The sequence below is a fragment of the Ambystoma mexicanum genome, chromosome 13 (genome assembly GCF_040938575.1).
Source record: "Ambystoma mexicanum isolate Mex_15411 chromosome 13, UKY_AmexF1_1, whole genome shotgun sequence".
Lineage (NCBI taxonomy): Eukaryota > Metazoa > Chordata > Amphibia > Caudata > Ambystomatidae > Ambystoma > Ambystoma mexicanum.
Genome location: NC_090938.1, coordinates 74,187,540 through 74,209,159, shown reverse-complemented (window position 1 = coordinate 74,209,159; position 21,620 = coordinate 74,187,540). Strand labels below are relative to the sequence as shown.

Sequence of the window (21,620 nt, the reverse complement as noted above, 5' to 3'; positions counted from 1 at the left end):
TTCTTATGTAACTAGGGCCTATCTGTGTAAATAAAACCAAGAGTGGACTTATTCCTGTTCAAGCCTTCTGTAAAGAAATAGTTTATTTATTGTCAGCAAGCCTGGATGCAATGTTATGTGTAAATATGTTTCTTAAATTTAAATGCTATTTCTCAGAATTGTGCATGTAACTGAACTGGGTGTATCTGGAACTGTGACCTCCAGACCTTGGGCTGGGTTTATCAAGGAAACAGGCCTGAAGCTTCAATTAAAAATATAGAGAAATGTTGCAAGGGAGATCGGAACTACGGTGATGCAGATAACATGACCAACACATGACCAACAGAAATTACCTTTAAGGTCAGGTTCCCCATAAAGTATGCATTAGGTCTGAGCAAAGACCCTTTGAAGCTCAGGAGAAGAGGGTAAAATAAACATTGGCCTGAGCAGATGGCTGGTCACATGTTTAAGGAGAAATAAAAACCTAAGAATTGGTAGGGTCCATAAGGGTGAAATTAGGAGCACTTATTATGCAGTGCCATTAATTACCATTGAATACATTTTCTGTAATAAAAAGTGCACCGGGGTCCCATCAAACTCATCCCAGGTTAATTTTAAAGGGGATAAAAAGCAAGCTGGGACCATGTAAGAATTACATTTTTGTCATGTACATAACTTAAGTTCTGATCAAAATTATGATTCTAGTACTTTAATAAGTCTGAGGAACTGGAACATTGATGAAGTGGTGATGGTGAAATTAATGTTAAAGGTATGTGGTGTCAGAGTTGTAACTATTACGGCGCAGCCACCAAGCGCGAAAAACAATAATTTTGCCCAGGAACGGTGTGCCAAAAAAATGTATGTTGGTAGATTTTCAGAACCCAAAAAGGTAAAACCCACCTGTCATTTTGAAATGATGTATTTGTCCTTCTCCCTGAGCCTACATCATACACATCTCCCAACTCCTGGTCCTATCAGCAGCCAGTGGGCATCTTGGTGTGAGGTGAAGGGAGAGTGTTATCCAATCCTTACAGTGGTAATTATCAGGAGTGTCATCAGCCCTATGAGAAGTCAATTTTGCATCAGAACATGGCTTTTTCACTTTATTACTGCAGGTAGGCTGTTGCCGGACTCTTGCGAGGAACAACTAGCAGAGAGGCCTCAATCGTTGCATTGCAGACAGTGACAGGGAAATCTAGAAGCTAGCTGGGACCCCATCAGAGGAGCAGAGAAAGTCTGGTGGCAGGATAAAATCCATGATTGAAACCTTTGACCACATCTGTGCAGTCCTCAGAGAGGCCCGGCTGTTTCCGTGGATGCCACATAACCAAGGCCTCCCATGTAAGTAGATATATCCCAAAGCCATCAAAGGTGTGGGGGGTACTGCCAGTCTTAATCTCCAACTCGCATAGCAGGTAGGGGAGTGGTACTGGGAAGACCCTTGGCACATTTTATCAAATCTAATTAAAATGAATTCCACTATAGAAAATCACCCTATCCATTTAAATTGAATTGTTTTGGGAACAACCCTCTTTAATCCTGTCCATTAAATTGTGTGGGGGAAGCTGTGTAGATCCTTAGCGCATTGAATTAAAGTGAAATCAATTAATTCCCATGTACAAAATCACGGGATGAGGGTTGTTAGAGTTTGAAATTAACAAAGTTCATGCCCAGTGTGTTAGAGCCGGTACAGACAATAAAGACTTGGGTGACTGTCCTGTTGAAACCCCTGACTCCTCTCCCAAAAGGAGGGTCCTAAATCCCCAAAAGAAGTAATCCTAAAATGTGGCTATTCAAGTGAATGTAGAGGGTGCAAAATAACATTTCCCATTTATGCCAATGTCTCCCAAACCAGAATCCACAAAGCAAAGCACGTCCTTTGAAGGTGTGTTAAAAACGATTTCTCCATTTGAGTTCCTTCTCCAAACATTGCCTTTCTCAAAATAAAGCCAAAACGATTTTTCCATTGTATTGTAAATGTTTTCTATTGGTTATTTTGCAATTAAATCTGATGTAAATTGTGACTGCATATTTCAAAATTATACCTGTGTTTTAATAACGGCAAGTAATTTGGAGTTGTGATATGGTGTACTGCCACAGTATTGGTGGTTGATGTTGTTTGCTAGTCTTCTTTGTCAAAACTTAAATAAATATATCTGTTCTTACTATAAAACCGGCCTGGTTCCTAGCTTATTCGTGGTACATACGGTATTTGTTGGGGATCGTGCGAGACGGGTTGTGGGCCTCACTAAAGTTAAATCTGTATAAGCGCTTTGGGTGTGCGTCACCTTGCTTGGTGGGCGGGGACTCCCTGAATTGAGTATGATCACCTGATTAATCGTGACATTATCACCTGATCTTCCCCGGGTTATGTGACAGAGAGCACAAAGTAGAGGATGATGGAAAAAGAGTCAGTTCTACATTTTTCAGGACCAACAGAACTAAACAGATAAAGGGGTCGGATGTCATTAACAATCCGGGCTCAAGATGAGGGGTATAAGAGAGCAAGATTGCTGGAAGGCAGTCGTTCATCAATTGGAGCCTGGGGAGATAGCATCGAGCTGCTGTATAGAGGGGAGATGGAGACAGACTTTGTCTTTCAGTAGTTCTTGGTGCCCATGTGGTGAGGAAGATGCTAGGGGATCATCATGAAAACTGTAAGAGGCGCCTAGCAACTGAGGGATGTGATGAAGCCTCAAAAGTGTCTAAAACCTAAGCATCACAGACAACCATGAGAAAGACGCAAAGTCTGCGGGGTGCTGAGAAACTTGAAAAGTGGCTTGAACTTGAGAGATCCACAGGGAACCCTGAAAACCCGTCAGAGGCAGAAAGTGGATCCGAGACGTCTGAAGGATGCATAGAGCCTACGACGGGGTGTTTACATTTTAGAAGTCACCCAGAGCCTGACAGGAATGCAGAGAAGTCTGAAAAACACCCAGAACCTTACAGGGGCATTTGATTTTTGGTATTTTTGAAAGGACCTAGATGGAGAAATACCACCTGAGTGGTCTGAAAGATAAGTAACGGGAGAAGAGTTCACATTCAAGCAATCGCCTAGAGCCTGAGTGAAGCACCAATATATGAACATGCCTAGAACCTATGGGTGTGTTCAGAAGATTTAAAAAGTGCCTCGAATCATTAAGATGCCTGAAGAATTCTAAATGAAACCAAGAGGGGTTCTGAGACATTTTGAAAGAGTCGAAAAGCCGAAAGAGGTGCTGGGAACTCTTCAAGTATTTGAATCTGGGAAGGACTGAGAATTCCGGAAGACTATGAAAAATCAACTAAAGTCAGGCAACTTCAAAGAAACTAACAATGAGGTGGAAGATCAGACCCTGACAAACTACATTATCCTGACAGAGCGTGAGGAGCAACCTAACCATGAATGAGAAACTTGATCCTATAAAATGATCAAGAAAAGCCCCTCCTTTTATTAATACCACTTTATCTCAATATTGAAATCCTTATTTTTGTATTTATCCCTAACCAATCCATCTCTTAAACTTTGAATGTACCTACCACTCCAACAAATTCCTCATCCATGCACCTATAAACCTGCCCGCCTGTCCATCCATCCTTCAATTCATCCATCCAGCCATCCACCCGCCCATCCACCTGTGCCCCTTTAGTCACCCATCTGTCCTCACGTGTATAATATGTGTCTGCCACCGGGTCCATCCACTCATCCATCCATTCATCCATACATCAGTCCATCCATCTATCCATCCATCAATCCATCCGTCCTTTTGTCCGTCTGTCCGTCCATACATCCACACATACAAACATCCATATATGCATCAAGTCAATCAATCCAGTCATCCACGCATCCATCAATGCATTTATCCATCCATCCATCCTCATTTGCATCAATATGTCTGTCAACACATCTTTCAGCAACTCCTCCAAGCCACCCGTCCGTCCGTCCGTCCGTCCATCCATCCATCCATCCATCCATCAGTCCATCGATCTATCCATCCATCCATCAATCGATCTGTCCGTCCGTCCATCCATCCATAGACACATCCAGCCATCCATCCATCTATCCATCAAGTCAATCAATCAATTCAGCCATCCACGCATCCATCCATCCATTTATTTATGTATCCATCTATCCATCTGTCCTCCTTTCTATCAATGTGTCTGTCAACACATCTATCAGCAACTCTACCAAGCCACCCATACCTTCATCCATCAGTCCATCCATCCATCCATCCATCCAAACATCCATCCGTCCATCAGTCCATCAGTCCATCAATCCATCCATCCCTCAGTCCATCCATCCATCCATGCCTCCACACATCCAGCCATCCATCTATACATCTATACATCAAAACAATCAATCCAGCCATGCACGCATCAATCCATCCATGTATCTATCCATCTGTCTGTCCTCACTTTCATCAATGTGTCGGTCCACATATCTATCAGCAAATACACCAAGCCATGAACCCACCCATTATTAACCCTTCATCATCCATCCGCCTGCTTATCTGTGTATCCATCATATTCCCCTTGCTTGTATCCACCATCGCCTCATCCATCTGTTCATCCATCCAGCTAGCATCAGGCAGGGATGGATTCAGCATTTTGGGAGACCGAGTCATTACCTTATTTGTTTCAGGTGCTTCTTTTTCACTTCTTGGGGATGGGCCACTGTTTCTGCCTGGCGAGAAAAAGAACAAAAGTATGTATTTGTGTATTTTTGGGTGTTGCTGATGTATGTAGCAAGCAGAAGACTACTGTAATACAAGTGTATGGGGGAGGTGGTTTCATGGGTGCAGGGGAAGGCCAGAGAGGGGAGGAAGTGTCTGACAAAGCCCTTTGACCGAAATGCAGGTGTTTATCCGGGTTTCTCGATCTGATTCCGGATTCATGATACAGCATCGGTTTGTGTTGGAGCATTAAAAATGCTGTCTGGAATTCATAGCCAACGCAAGAGAAATAGGGCAGCCAGAGGCCCCAATACCTTGAGCATGCGCAAGTGCAAATGATGTTTACGCATGAGCAACTACACTAGCCCTTGTGCATGCGTAAAGGATAAGCCCTCGGCACACTCCTCTTCACTCGACACCTCTTACATGGGAAAACTCATCTCATCCTTTGCCTTTTATTACCATCCCTTTGTACATGACACTCAGGTCTTGTTCTTCTTTTCAACCCTCGCCCCGGCTATCTCTGAATGCATCGCCGGCTGCCTCTCTGCCATTGGTCACTGGATGGCTCTACACTGCCGAATGCTAAACTCGTCCAAGACTAAAGTCACCTTTCTTCCTGACTCCAAGGAACAGCCACAACTTGACCAAGCCTTCGATCCATACCCTGTGCTCAGCAAACTGGATTACTATTCAAACCACACATTGGTCTTCCCTTCTGCTCCACCTGTTCCCTAAATTAGGTTCTCAGCTTCACTACACATACTCTCTACAATAAGTCTAGATCAATGCCCACCCTCATGTATTGGAGACATTACTCGTAGCTGTGACTCTTAACAGACGCCGTAAACACGCGGTGTACTTGCCGGTCAGATGCGCGTTCCAACACTCCTTAAAGGAACACAACAATCAGTAAGGACTCCAAGACATGACCATTTGTTCTATGGTTCCGAAACTTTGGCAACCTTACTTTGCACAAGCAGTGAGTAACGAAACGCTGTTTGTGAGGACTTGCCCTATGCTATATTGATAATGAGGAATTCCTCATATTGCATCTACGTTTTAGAAACTACATAATATATCATAAGAGAACCCTAGGAGATATCAAAGAAGTTATCATGAGTGGGTGGTGGTTCTTCACATGCATACCCCCTGTTGAAATGGAATCTAATGGAATTGTACGTCCGCTGGCACTGTGTGACGTCACCCACGAGGTGTCCAAGAAGCTTACTACAAATTACTGTCGCGTCAAAGACTTCTGAGGGATAAAATATACCACAGAACCAATCCAGGTTGGCTAGACAGACAACCATGGTAAATTTGCCCAATAAGCAAATAGTGGTGCAAATCATTCTGGACTGGTGTGACCTTAGAGCATAAACAAACTGCCTATGGACCCAGTGGCACCCTACAAACAGCAGCTCAAGGGAAAGAAAAGTTATAGAAGCAATAGCGTACAAATACTCGCTCTCGTCTCATTTAAGGAAAGCGTCAGGGAGATTGTACGCTTAGCTGCTTGATCATCCCAATCATAATTTCATCAGACAATCGAGTCTATTTTGCTTCCACCAGCCCCCAGGTGAGGTAAGGTGCCCCCGGACTCTCCTGGGCCTAGATTACTGCACCTGCGACCCAACTAGCAGCCCCCAGGCCCCCCGTGCAGCGTCTCCTTTCCCAAGTCCCTTCCTCGTTGCTTCCCCGTCTGCCCGCCTCCAAACCCTCCCTCCACCCGTGATTGGCTGAGCAAAGGCCTCCTTACAGGAGCCTACTGGCGACCCTGCTAGAGCGCCCATTCCTCCATCCACCAGCTCCCAGGTCAGGTAAGGTGCCCCCGGACTCTCCTGGGCCTAGATCACTGCACCTGCGACCCAACTAGCAGCCCCCAGGCCCCCCGTGCAGCGTCTCCTTTCCCAAGTCCCTTCCACGTTGCTTTCCCGTCTGCCCTCCTCTCAACCCTCCCACCACCCGTAATTGGCTGAGCAAAGGCCTCCTTGCAGGGGCCTACTGGCGACCCTGCTAGAGAGCCCCTTCCTCCATCCACCAGCCCCCAGGTCAGGTAAGGTGCCCCCGGAACCTCCTGTGTCTAGATTAGTGCACCTGCGACCCAACTAGCAGCCCCCAGGCCCCTGTGTGCAGCATCTCCTTTCCCAAGTCCCTTTCTCATTGCTTCCCCATCTGCCCGCCTCCCAACACTCCCTCCACCCGTGATTGGCTGAGCAAAGGCTTTTTGCTGCGACCTCGAGCAGGTGAGTGCCTGCGGCCCCAAGACCTATCTTAGCCTTGGAATCCTCCTCCTTAAAAAAAATAAAAATAACATAAATCAAAGAAAGAAAGTCCCCCCCGTTGTGCCCACATCCCCTAAAAATCCCCTTCCTTCTTCCCCGCCTCCCGATCCGCCCACCGCCCATGATAGGCTCCCCTCCAAGATCTTAAGTGCCTTTCCAGGGCAGCCCTCTGCCCGGCAGCCCCTACCGCTAAGGACCCCAAGGAAAAAAGGCGGCTCCAACAGAGGCGGCTCCAGGGGGTGTCCGAAGGGGAAGGCAGGGAAGCCAGTGACCAGACGTCAACCATCAACTACAAGGACCAATGAGGTAGGAGTGGCCCGGTTTAGGGGAGACCTGCAACTCTAGCCCAGAATCCTAGCCACTTAGCAAACCAACGTTAAACAGTGTGATTAGGCCTCTCTCCCACTATACAGGTCTCTCAATATTAATAGGGGTTCTGGGTACACATTGCATTGTGTGATATTTAGATTGCATTGATAGGCCAATCTCCCACTATACAGGGCTCTCAATTCTAATATGGGCTCTGGGTACATACTGCATTGTGTGATATTTAGACTGCATTGATAGGCCTCTCTCCCACTATACATGGCTCTCAATTGTAATAGGGGTTCTGGGTACATACTGCATTGTGCGATATTCATATTGCATTGATAAGCCTCTCTCCCACTACACAGGTCTCTCAGATTTAATAGGGCTCTGTCTCCAGACTGCATTGTCTGATATTTAGATTACATTGATAGGCCTCTCTCCCACTGTACAGGTCTCTCATTTGGTAGGTGTTCTGGGTCCATATTGCATTGGGTGATATTTAGAGTGCATTGATAGGCCTGTCTCCACTCTACAGGTATCTCAGGTTTGGTAGGGGTTCTATTTCCAGGCTGCATAGTACGATATTCATATCTCATTGATAGACCTCTAGACAGGTTGACCAACTCACTCCTACAGTGAGACAGAACCCACCAGTGAAATACTCTGGAGCGACACCCCGATTAGGGGCTCACGCCTCATAAGGCGTAAAACCGAGCTGCGCCACTCTAAATCACCCGTCAATCAGTAGATAGCCTTCTTAAACCCACACTGCTTGTTCACTGCAGTGAACCCCATATAGGGAGACGGACACCAAAGTGAGCCACCACTAACACCCAACTATATGACCCCCCAACCACCTCCCCTACCCCTCTCAAGACAGCGACTGAAAGAGTCAGCAACTTCAGCCAGAAATACCACCTACAGACAGAGCCCTAACTGTTAGCAGACAGCTCTGCACACCCATTACTACACCACAAGACAACCAAACCAAAGCAGAACCGACTGGACATCAGCAAACAAATAAAGACTGAACAACTCTCTATCTTATAATGCCGCACAAACGACCCATTCTGAGGGAAAGAAAAATAGAAGAAAGAAAAAACACTCAGGAACAACAACAAAGAACCACAACTACAGAACGCACCCCTGCTGTCAGGAACAAGAAGCGAACCAACACTGAGAGAAGAGACAAATCCCTCTACTTAACTCCTTACCTCGCTGACAACCGGTCACCAGAGCAAACCAACCCAAAGCTAGAAGCAGCAACATCAAACTACCCAACACAAACATGCAGAAGAAGAATGAACAAAAGAAACAACAAACACACGACCGATGCGATAACACCATACATCACCAAAGCAAGAAGAACTTCCAATCGACAACCACAACTCATGGAAGACGAAACCAATGAAGACAAAAACCCAAGACAAAACCTAGAAGAACTCTTCGAAGACGCTGACACCCCAAAACATACACCTCAACAAGAGATCGACCAGGAAGGAAACCCCAAAACTGATCAGAAGACGACCTCAACAAGAAAGTCCAAACCAAACAACACCTCCAAACTCCACTGCAATCTTATAAACGCAAGATCCATGTCAAAACAGTCAACAGAGATCTTCGACCTACTCGAGGACAACGGCATTGACATCCTGTTCATCACCGAAACATGGCTGGACGACAACTACAAAATCACACTCCAAAGCTGCCTTCCAACCAACTTCAAATGCCTTCAAATAAATAGGAAAAACAAAAAAGAGGGAGGCATCGCAATAGCATTCAAAGGACACCTGAAAATAAAAACAGACAAACCGCTCAACATCCTCAACTGCGAAACTATGGTAATACACCTAACAGCAAGCCCAAAAACCAACGTCAAATTCATCCTGCTCTACAGACCACCGACATATGATGCAACCTTCGTTGAGAACTTCATAGAAGCCATCACCAACATAGCCATCAAACACGAACACCTAATCATCCTGGGGGACTTCAACATCTGGTTTGAAGACAGTCACGCCAACTCCCAAAACTCACTAATTGAACAACTCACTACCATGAAACTACGACAACTAGTCAAAGGGGCAACATACTCGGCAGGACACACCCTCAATGCAATTTTCACCAAGGAAAAATTCGTCACCACGGCACCGCCGATAGAAATACTGTGGAGCGACCATCTCATCATCCCATTCGTGATCACTCTGCCTACTCAAGTCTGCAACCAACCTCCTAAACTCACAACCACCACAAAAAGAAACTGGAAACACGTCAAAGAAAGCGACCTATTCGAACAACTGGAGTCAACCAAACCCTCAACTACAGAACTAGAGCTAGCTGACCTAGACGGGAAAGCGGAGCTACTACGCAATTGGATTGCAGACACAATTGACAAGATCGCCCCAGAAAAACCATTCACCCCATCAAAAAAAAGAGCAATGGCAAAATGGTTCACCCCACTTTTAAGCACCTTGAAAAAGGAAAAAAAAAAGATGGAACTAGAATGGAGGAAAGAATACAACCCAGACAAAATAACACTGTTCCAGAGACAAATCCACGCATACAAGAAGGAAATTCAAAAGGCGAAGAGAAGGCATTACGATGACAGAATCACCAACGCCACCAACACAAAAAAAGAAATGTTTAACATAATTAAAGAGATGAGAAACCCACCAGGCTGCGACAACCCCCCAAACCCCCCAGAGAAACTATGCAACGACCTGGCAGACCACTTCAAGAAAAGAATCAATGACAAACCATACAAAACATACCAACCAACTGCAACATGCTACCAAGCGAACCTGTCACAGAACCTCAGCACAAACTCAAAAACGTCCCTGAAATATCAGCAGAGGCATTCGCAATGCTGGTAAAACACAGCAAGAAAGCTGGATCACCCATGGATCCCTGTCCCCCAGACATCTACAAATCGATCCTCGCACAAGGAACGCCAGCAGAATACTACAGAAACCTTCTAAACCTATCACTAGCAACAGGAACTGTACCGAGGACCTTCATATCAGCATATATCAAACCACTTCTGGAAAACACAAGTGGCGACGTAGAAGACCTCTCCAACTACAGGCCGATTTCAAACATTCCCTACCCGGCAAAACTCCTGGAAACCTACGTATATAAATTAACCCAAGAACACATAGAAAAACACCACCGGCTAGACCAAGGTCAAATCGATTTCAGACCCGCAAGAGTAACGGAAACAGCACTTCTATCCATCTGGGGTGACCTAAAAACTAATGCAGACTCAAACACAACCTCAACCCTTATTCTACTTGACCTCTCCGCACCCTTCGACACAGTTAATCATGACACCCCAACCAAAAGACTAGAAGACATAGGCATAACAGACAAAGCACTACTCTGGACTAAATCTTTCCTAGCAGACAGAACAGAACCATATGGATTAAACCCTTCAAATCCACTCCAAGAGTTAACGACTGTGGAGTGCCACAAGGATCCTCACTATCACCACTGTACTTCAACATCTACCAGACTCCGGTTATCAGAATCTTCAAAAAGTACAACATCACATGCTACAACTACGCAGATGATACTCAAATCATCTACACAATCAAAGACACCCAAGCCGATTGTTCAACCCTAATCGCGTGTCTAAAATAAGTCTTCAACTGGATGACTACCAACAACCTGAAAATCAACCCAGGAAAGACAGAAATCATGGTCATATCCAAAGACCAAGAGAACGAAACCGCCATCCCATGGCCAACGGAAACGGGAACTGCACCATCACCATATAAGGTAGTAAAAAATCTGGGAGTCCTGATGGACAACACCCTAACCTTAGAACCACAAATAAATGCAACAGTCAAGAAATGCTTTTTCCTCCTCCACATGGCAAGAAGAATCCTACCTTTCCTCTCCTTCATTCACAAAACACTCACTATCGTCACCCTCATCATGTCAAAATTCGACTATGCAAACAGCCTCTATCTTGGAATACCAGAATACCTCCTGAAGAAACTACAACGGATCCAAAATACAGCAGCCTGACTACTCCTCAAACTATCATGAAGAGAACACACCACTCCTGCCCTAAAGACACTACACTGGCTCCCAGTAAAACATTGCATCACGTTCAAAACAGTGTGCATAATGCACAGGGCAATCAATGGACAAGGAGCAGAATTCCTACAAAAGAAAATAATAATCTACAAGCCAACAAGACTCCTCAGGTCCAGCAACGAAATCCACTTGGAACCAAAACCATACCTCAAGAAAAAACTTGGAGGCACCTCCTTCTACCACTGCCGCAAAAACCTGGAAAAACATCCCAAAAGAAATAAGAAATACCAAAGATCACCTAATATTTAGGAAATCACTAAAAACCTGGCTCTTCAACACCACAGACTCAAACTGAAAACCGAAACGGAAAAGAAAAAGGGATGTCTAAACTGGAGTGGACACGGACAACTCCCAGAATCCACTAGGAAGCGCCCACGCTACCTGGATAAGTGACACTGGGTAGAGTGGAACACAGGCGACACCCAGGGAGACGGAGTCAACAAACCCACCCTAATCCCACCGTACACCCGCACTCGCCCCTTAGTTGCCACCAGGTACCACAGTGTTGTAGAATTGTCGGGATATTAGCAATCACCACATCAACTGAGCTGTAGACATCGGCAGGTGCACTAGCCGCATGAGTGGGAAGGGAAGACAGGTAGGGCTGTGAGGGAGGCTGGGGGAGAGGTGACCATATTTGAAAGAGACCTTGAAGGCGGGATGGACCCAGATCAGGAAAGAGGCGCAGGGATGCTCCCGAACCCCATCTGGGGAGATTACAGAAGCCCAGCGCCTCAATTCAGGATAGATATGCCAACTGCTAACCAATTGCACTGACAATTTCCCCCCCTCTGCATACACCTCTCAAACTCCAAACCAAACACAACCACAAATCTACAGCACAACAAACCACACAAACTTCACTACATTGCAACAACAAAACAAAACACACATAGACTCGCACACCGGTTCACGACGACTCCCGGCTGCAAACACACCAGGCCCAGCCAACGGACCCACTGGGCTGAGGCCGCTAACAGCACATCACTGCTCTCTTGCACTTTTCCAGCTTCCTCCCACTAACCCCCCCACACGTCCTTTTTCAGAGTGGCCAGAGCACCAGGAGACCACTCCGGTGGTGATAGTGCACGGTACAAATGTTCTTTAACATTAACATTAACATTAAACTGCCTAATTTGGAAAGTGGTAAGTTTGATTGTTGCTTTGTTAATCATTATTTTTTATGTGGGGTCCCCCATGTCCTTCCTCCATCCATGCAGAAGCCCTCATAACACGCCCCTGCATACCCCTACCACCTACCCTCCATATATATGTGCACAATGATAAAACAGTCACTATTTTGGTGATGAAACCTCTGCATACCATATTATCAATAAAATGTGCATACATCCTTCGAAAGCAATATGATATTGTTCACGCACCTTTTCTGCTCTGATTCCGGTTTCTCCAGTAGATGCAAGTAGACACCAGTATGACCACCATCAGTATCACTGTAACCATGGCAGCGGTCATTATCATGCTGTTCCCGACCCCTGTAAGAAATAGTGGGAATTATAATTGATGATGGGTAATAGGAAACTAATGATGTAGGTAATCAAATTGAAAATCTACCAGCTTTTGTGGAGGTATACCTCCAGACTGCCAAATATCCCTCAAGAAGCAGGGGCAACTCACTACATGTGCCATCTCACTGCATCATTTGGTGGCATTTTCATGAAGAGCACGCCCCTTATATATCCTTCTACCACCTCACAACCATACCATCCCATTTAAACAATCTCCTGACCCCACACTCACCCTGAAAATTCAGCAATGAATGCAGTCAAATGTCCCTTTACCAAATGCAGTAAAATAGCGATGGAAAGTTGGATGGAGACCTTTCTCGCCTCCGGCTTCCATTTGCACTGGTGCCCCATTAACCACAGCTGAACCATGGCAGATCAGAGTCCAGCTGGTATTCGTGTCTTTGGTCTGACCCGAGAACCCTCTGGGCTCATTCAGCATTGGCAGCTTGATCCAACCCCACCCTGCTACCCAGGAAAGGGATACACCATATGAAAGAGCGACCTGGATTATCTTTTCTTCAAGGCATATTGTTTTGTGCAAAAGTGCAATGTAGGTGAAACCACTTGTGATTGCCTATGGTGAACAGCCCCTTTCTCATCAATACAAATGAAAAACAGCAAACTCTTTTATACTAGGATGTCAGACACCAAATAAGGAGTTGAAATGGTCAACACTAAAAAGGCTCACTACACGCCATGTACACATCACATGGCAGGAGTGAACTGGCAAATTGGCCAAAAATGTAAAACCCTTTCAGGCAAAAACACAATACCAACATTATTCTAAGAGCTTTGTGGCATCATTGCAGAACACTTCAGCAACAAAACTTGATAAATCTGTGACCCACCAAAAAAGACAGGATGAGAAACCACTAATTCCTGCAATCGAAAAACAGCCCCAATAAGACCACCTGTTCTAGCACCGAGGGCATTCTGCCAGTTCGTGATACATGATTTTTTAAGCACGGTCATTAGCAGCCAAGAGATTTTTTGAAGGATCCCTTCCCCAACATCAACAATGCTATAACTAAGCATCTCATCTCTGACTTGCACAGTCTTTAATATCTCTGCTCAATTTGTGTATTGGACATGGCATTGATCCTCATGCCTCCAAAAGAACCTTCAACAAGCCTCTTCTCAAAAATCTGCAGCTGATCCAAAGGACTCAACAAACTACTGACCAATCTCAAATACTCACTTCTCTACCAGCTTCCTCCTGCTTAACTAAGCCACAATACAGTTTCAGAGCAATGAGGGGATTGCAAACTACACTCTCCTCTGTGTGGGGCACACTGAGAAACTAAACTGAAGTGAAGAAGTCTAGACCAAAAGAGACTACCCCCGTCCTTTGGTGATGAGCAGAAGAACCTGTCATTCAGGGCCTGTGCAACGCCTTCCTGCCCAACATTGTAAAAGTGAGAAGCATTGTCCATTGAAGCAGCCATTCCGCCCTTATTTCATTAACATAGTATTATTATTATTATTATAATTATAGTAATGCTACAGCAAAAGGTATCCATTCCATCCAAAATGGATGCCACAGAATGCATTTCAATGAATACAGGCCTCAAAGCCTCATGTAAATTCAAATTGCTGAAAACACAGAAATACAGAGCTGCGTAGAGCTCAAACAAATAGTTAGCAACTCAAGCCAAGGTTATTGGGAACAGGGGAGGCCTCGGCAAAAGCCAGGTGCGTGAATTTAACAGCATTAATGGTATGAAAATACGATTCTAGATGTGCCATGGCAGAAAGGGAGTTTTAGACTAAAAGATGGCAGTGATTTAGAAATAGATAAGGACGAAGTAGCCAATGGAAACATGACAGCAGATCGTATGAGCGTGGCAGAGTCGAGCTACAACATGCATCATCTTAAAACCGCTTTTCATCCAGTTCTTAAGTTGCAACAATATGTTCTGTGATTCATTGAAATTAGGAACAAAAAGGTTTATGCTGATCAGCAGAGTATGAGTCATTTGAATAAGAAATAATTATGTATTTCAGGAAGCATTTATGTCCAATGAGAAAGGGCAATGCATTTTACTCATAGAAACCTGACCAATTATATTGTAAGGTTCATATTAGAACAGAACTGATGTGTCACATATAGTATTTCTCTAAATGTATGCTGGATGTAGAAAACATTGAGACTTTTGTTTGTCACCTATACCATAGTGATTAAACAAAGGCTCCCAGGTAGCTGTGGGGGAAGATAAATAATGTTGCTCTTTCTTGCACAGTGTGTGTTTCTATCCAAGGATGGCTGGCTGCATTTGGTTATGTCTGTGAAGTGACCCCTACACGGAAGTTAACATGCCAAGGTGCACATCCAACTGAAGCATTCTTTACTAGCAGGCATTAAATTCTGCTAAAATGATGGGCGGGCATTAGATTAAAATGAGCCGCACTGTGCTGGATCCTTCATTCCTCATGGGGAGGACGAAAGACACACAAACATGACCCCTTTCATGTTAAGTCCCTTGATTCTCACCTGTAGAGCACCTAACACATTTAACTGTTCTACATTTCTCTTCAATAACCCTCCCCCCACCTCCCCTCCTGGAACTTATTGATACCCCAAATCACCTTCAAGTTTACAAATAACCCTTTATCTAACATGCCAGACCTTAGAACAGGACTCGCACATGTTGACTCATGGATGACGACAAACAGACTTAAATTTTACCCAACCAAAACCAAACTGAATATTTACAGCACCACAGCCACACAAATGCCTTGACCTAAAGAATTGTGATCCTGCTGGGTGAGTTTGTCTATCCTCAAACTCCAAGTGAACGCCTTTGCAAGAAGCTACTTCTTTCAACTCTGAACAATCCGCAGCATCATGTCATGCCGGCCCTATCCACACAGATGCCAGTCATTACACTAGTACCCTCAAGACCAAACTACCTGGGGTCCCTGGTTATTTTCTGACTGAAGGAGAGTCAAAGATGCAACCTCTAGATTTGTTCTGAGACTTTAAAGACACAAAAACATCACCCAGTACCCCAAAACTCCACTGACTCTGGGCAAAGACTCTGTTCAACAGATAAGGGTGTTTACTAACTCCACCTTTATACCACTCTACGCTTCTCCATCCACACAAGGTGTTGATCCTAGAGTTTCCCAGGATGCGCTTTATTATGAAGAGTGAAAGTGCTCTTAAAGTGCATGTACTACATGATGCTATAGCATCTTCTTGAAGATTCATCTTTGCAGCAGGTGAGCTGGTTCAGCTGGTTAAGGCTCACCTCCGACATCTAGGTTCTGCCTAAAAAATACAAGTTTTAACCCCTACTCATCTGACTCAGCCTTTTATCCTTTTCCCATTACAGGAACCAATGGCGCTAGATGGACCCAGATCCTGAATCTGGAAAAAGTGTTACTTCGATGCACTCTAAGAGATTAGCTGTTCCCACTACTCAGATTCTAATTATTGAGCTTGGAAGTAAAGGGCTCCAGTTTCACTTTTTTGCTGTGATTATCATTAGAAGACGGCAGACAGAGAAGTGGGTGGAAAATAGGAAGTTCCTTTGGTATGTGGCATGTCCCTAAAGATATGTGCAAGCAGGGGAGTATCTAGGTCTGGAAAAGACCCGGGGCTACGCTGATGTCAGAACTGTTGGGACTGGGGGCTAGCTAGTCTTTTGGCTGTAGCTCCTGAGATTCTATCCGGGGCTACAACCAAAAGATCAGGGGCTATAGCCCCCTTAGCCCCCCCCTAGCAACGCCACTGTGTGCAAGCTTGTTAAATAGGAACGGGAGGAGCGCACAACGCTACATGTTGTGTGAAATAATAACTACGAGTAGGCCATTGTATCATGCATTTAATTTTAATGTGTTTCTTTAAGTCTTGATAGTACAGTTGTAAAATCAAGAGTTGGCTGTCTTTATAGGCTCACATTATAGGCTCACATTGCTATTACTAGGTCAGCAGTCATGGAAAATATGTTCCAAAATGGCCACCGTCAGCCGAAAGTGGTCATAATACAGGCTTCTATTTGAGACTGGAAAAATAAAGCTTGTTATGCACTATTTGGCAGAACATGTTATTATAACAATTAATATTTGAATATGCTTTTTTTAAATCTTTAAGTTTGAACATGTATACACATACTTTGAGAATTTCAACATAGCAACGATCATGGTAGTGGTGAATAATCAAATGTTCACTTTTTCCTTATTTTAAAGATCAAAAACAAAAACGTCCCAGACACCCCTTCCCTGTTCCCTCCCCCCTTATGACAGATCGGGTACCATCAAGAATAACTCTAAATTGGTGGCATGGGAAAGTCCATTTTCTGCTCCATCAGGGATAGTCTCGTTTCTTGGGGCCATAGGCACTGCTCCACTTAAGTCTAGGGTTCTGGGGCGCCCAGCCGTCCCTGTTAGGGCCCTACTCCCTTCCCTTATCCATCAATGCCGTCTTCCTACACCGTATCTTCCCTTGCAGTATTTTACGAACTATATTTTAGACTGAAAGACCCCCACTCCATCTCTCTAGAGGGGCACAGGTCGTAGATGGCGCCAGTGATATTTTCCATGTCATAAATCTGCCTAGCCTTTAGGGCCCACATTCTTTCACTGGGCAACTCCGGCCATTTCCACCTAATGACAATTCAGACCCTTGCTGTTGGGAGCAAGAAATGGGGCATGTGCGGGAGGTGCCTCTATTCCCCTTCATCGTCTTCTAGGCCAAACAACATCAGTAGTGGGTCACAGGCTCTCTCTATTCCTTCAAGGTCTTTCACCCACCCCAGAACCTCCATCCAGAAATCCCTGTATCCTGGGGCATGCCCACCACATATGCCAGTAGTCTGCTCTCTGGCTGCATCCCTTCCAGCATGATGGGTCAGACCACTTAAACATCTTAGAGAGGCGGTCGGGGTCGTATTGCCACCTATAGAGGAGTTTTAAGCCGTGTAATTTGTATTGGCATGCAATGGACGGTCCATGGGTATTTCTATGAAGAGGTTACCACTGGTCATCCTGGAATTTGCCTCCCAGGTCTCTTTCCCACTTTTTTCCTGAGTGCCTCTGTGCTTACCCCACTGGCCGCCAGTAGCACACTCTAAATACTTGAATGAATTCAGCCCTTTGGTGGAGGTCGCATTACTTCATACTCCGTCTGTGGCTGCCAAATCCCACTGTATGCTTTCCTTCCACTTATCAGACATCAAAGCCCCCTCAATTGCAAGTAGTGAAAGACCCAATGTGTAACCCCACCTCCAACTCTGTCAGTGCGAGGAAGGTGTCTCCCATAACCCCCTTCCCCACTCTCACCAATTCAGCCTCAAACCATTTTTGGAAGCGGAGTGGTTCCTGAATTTCGTGCCTGATTGGGGGGGGGCATATGTGGCTCTGTGGAGGGCCCCGTGATGACGCCTTTCATCTCATGCTTCTCCACTATAGCCTTAAAATAGACACCAGAATCCTAAGGCCTAGCAACTTTCTCAGGACTAGCAATTTTGGCGCCCACACCCATTCCCCTAGAGTTACTGGCTGAAACAAGTGGTGTTTCATCCCCACCCATTGCTTGTTCCCATCTCCTCTCAGGTGTAGTACCAGTGCCCTGAACTGTGCAGCACAGTAGTAACTGTAAATTTCTGGTGACCCCTTCCTAACCCTCTTTGGGTTGTATGAGCATTGTGTATGCCTCCCTCTGTCGCTGCCATTGCCATAGGAACTGATTAATTCTGCGCTTTAGCTCCACAAAGTATTCCCTTGGCATCGCTATGGGGAGCATCTGAGGGAGGTAAAGGAACTTGGGGAGCAGCATCATTTTGACTTTGTTGAGGTGCCCCAGCCAAGACATTGTTATCCCTGACCATCTTTCTAGGTCAGCGAAGAGGCCATTTAGAAATGGGAAGAAATTTGCATCATAGAGATCCTTCGTGTCCTTCGAAACCAGTACGGCAGGTATTTAATCACTACTCGCTCAATCAGGATTCTCATCTCTTCCAGTTCCACTGTCATGATCACTGCTTCCAAGGAGCCAGGATCAGCCCAACGTCCTTGGAAGCAGGCCCCTAACCCTGATCCTAGGCACCAGCCGGTCCCCACAGGGACCTTTTGGACCTTGTCCTGGCGCCGGTGGCACCAGGCTCATCAGAAGCATCGGTCCCGGCACTGGAAGCGCCGGGCTCATCATTGGTGTGAAGGTGCTTGGGTGGACTTACCTGCGGCAGACCATGCTGCTTACTTGCCAGACTCTTAGAAGTCCTCGGTGAACTGGGACTACTTTCTTACCTGGGTGGGGCAGCTCCACTCCCTGGATACAGCACGTGAACTCTTCTGGAAGCAGGAACTCTTTTCTTTAGGCGTGGCCGCGGAAGGAGACGCCTCATCACTCCAACGCTATTTAAACCACACCCGATTGATGAAACGTGCTTTGCGTTATTCTGCATCTGCAGCAGAACGCTCACCAAGTCTGTTCCAGCATTTCTTCTTTGGATCCTGAACCTGCAAGAATTATACTTACCATTCCTGTACCCGAGCAACATCAGCACCTGCAAAAGACCAGAAACAACAGGTTAGCAGAACGAACTTTCACACGCAGTGCTTGCTTACCTGATCCATCGGCAGCGGCCGTGTCTCACGCTGCACCTTCGCCGGCAAAGATAAACAGCATTATTATACTTACCGGCACGCTGTGCATTCCGGATTCTTCACGCCGCATCTTCACCTGCAAAGACAACAGCAGTGTCACACTTACCGGCACGCGGCGAATTCCGGATTTCTTCATTCTGCATCGCCTCCTGCAAAGACAAAGAAAGAGACAGTAAGAGCGCTGGCCATACTTACGCAACTCCAGGCGCTTCAGTGCCACGCATAAAAGACTATAAAGACTAAAGGTGTCCAGAAACTTACCGGTCGTGCAGTCAACGACGGTACCCATCCTCTGAAGTCAAGAGGCCCACGTTTCACCAGTGAAGGAACTGGCAACGGCACCCTGCACTAGACGCAGATGGAGAGCCCAGCATTCACCTATCTAAGAAACCTCACCCTTCGAGTTCGACACACAGTGCGGAGAGGGTCGACCCCAGAAGCCAACCGAATCCTGCACATCACGTTTCGTGTTACAGACACCTTCCTGCCAAGACCCGCGCCTCCGTGGGAATCAGGTGAGCGTTACATCCACCTCTGATTCCCCCTCTGCCCTATGATATAGAAAGATCACTGATTTGTCCGTACTGACTTTGAGCCCCTTTCCACCACCTGTACTCTTGAATCACCTGTAGGGCCCTTCGGGATCGAGGAGGAGGGATCAGCCAGATGCAAAAGCATGTTGTCGGCATACATCTCTAGTTTGTACTCAGTCCTGCCAATTTTGACAGCTTCTATGCTCTCATCTTTTCTGATCATGTTACCCAGGTGTTCGATGGAGAGGGCATACAGTAAAGGTGAGAGAAGGCAGCCCTGCCTTGTTCCTCGGCTGAGGCCAAAGTCCCTGGAGGTCTTTGCGTTCACCCCTACCTTTGCTGTTGGGTTCCAATATAACGCCTGCACCCCTCTCAGGAACTTTTTCCTGGATCCTTGCTTTCTGAGCACCCCAAATAGAAATCCCCACTCCATCCGATCAAATGCCTTCTCTGAGTCTAGAGTTACCAGCACATGGTTGCCCCCTCCATAGGAGAATTCTCCATGATGTTAATGGTTTTGCGCATCACATCCCCTCCCTGCCTACCCATCATAAACCCAACCTGGTCTGGGTGCATCAAAAGAGGTAATACCCCTTCCAGACGTGTGGTTAAAGCTCTGGTGTATATTTTCTTTATTGAGATTCAGGAGAGAGTTTGGGGTAATATGGCTTACAACTACTGGGGTCTCTCAGGGTCGGACTGGGACAAGAAATAGGCCTGGTCGCCCAAAAAAAAAGTGGCACACCCCTCGCCTCAAAAAAGTGGCCCACCCTTCGCCTCACAACCCTTGGCCTCTGATGACATCACCGCAAGTGATGTCATTTTACCCCACCCGAAAATGACATCCCGGGAAGCGATGAAACACGACCTTCCACCCCTTGACAAAGCAGGAAGTATCATCAAATAGCATTGTTCCTAAGTACACAAATTACTGTGAATCCAAGCAGACGTCCAAGGCCACAAGATAATATTTTATTGTATAGCACTTATGCTTAAGCTCTTTTTTATAGAACAAATATGCATACAATATCACCCACCCTGTGTTGGTACTCATTTATCGACCTAAGAAGGATGAACGGCTTTTTGAAGAAAAAAAGAAAATATTAGATTTTGTTATTTTTTTAAATATTTTTTTTCTCTTCCAAACCGGCCCATGCATGGCCAGAAACCGGCCCCCACTCCCCAGGGGTGATTTCAGCCCAGCCACAGCCCGAAAGGCCGAAGGGCCAATCCAACCCTGTGGTCTCTACTGTCATTCGGGATCACGAAGATCAAGGCCTTGTAGAACGAGGCTGGAGCAACCCCTGACTCCAGTATGTGGTTAAACAACTTGACCAGGTGGGCGACCAAAACCCCTGCAAACCTTTTGTAAAACCACACTGTGAAGCCATCTTCCCCCAGTGCCCTACCATTGGGCAGCATGTTGATAGCACCTAGCACTTCTTCCGCTGTAAAGGGAGCCTCAAGGGATATAAGTTCCTCTTCGCGTAGATGCACTACCTCCACCTGACCAAGGTATTGCTCAATCGACTCCCGGCTCATGTCCCTGTCACTGCTATACAAACCCTCATAATAGAATACAAAGCATTCTGCAATGCCCTTCGGGGTGGCCACCCGCTGCTCCAT

At 45.8% G+C, this 21,620-nt stretch overlaps 1 protein-coding gene across 5 annotated transcripts in view; it reads right to left on the bottom strand.

Moving 5' to 3' along the window:
• Window positions 1-21,620, bottom strand: part of LOC138520889 (CMRF35-like molecule 6) — a 232,476-nt gene that overhangs the window by 62,597 nt on the left and 148,259 nt on the right. For 4 of the 5 annotated variants that reach the window (XM_069633304.1, XM_069633302.1, XM_069633303.1 and 1 more), the window contains 2 exons: window positions 12,709-12,819; window positions 4,587-4,642 (listed from right to left, as the gene is read on the bottom strand). In XM_069633304.1, coding sequence (XP_069489405.1) covers window positions 4,587-4,642; window positions 12,709-12,819 — 167 coding nt within the window. The remainder of the gene's footprint in view (window positions 1-4,586; window positions 4,643-12,708; window positions 12,820-21,620) is intronic. The other variant, XM_069633305.1, reaches the window with a different exon arrangement.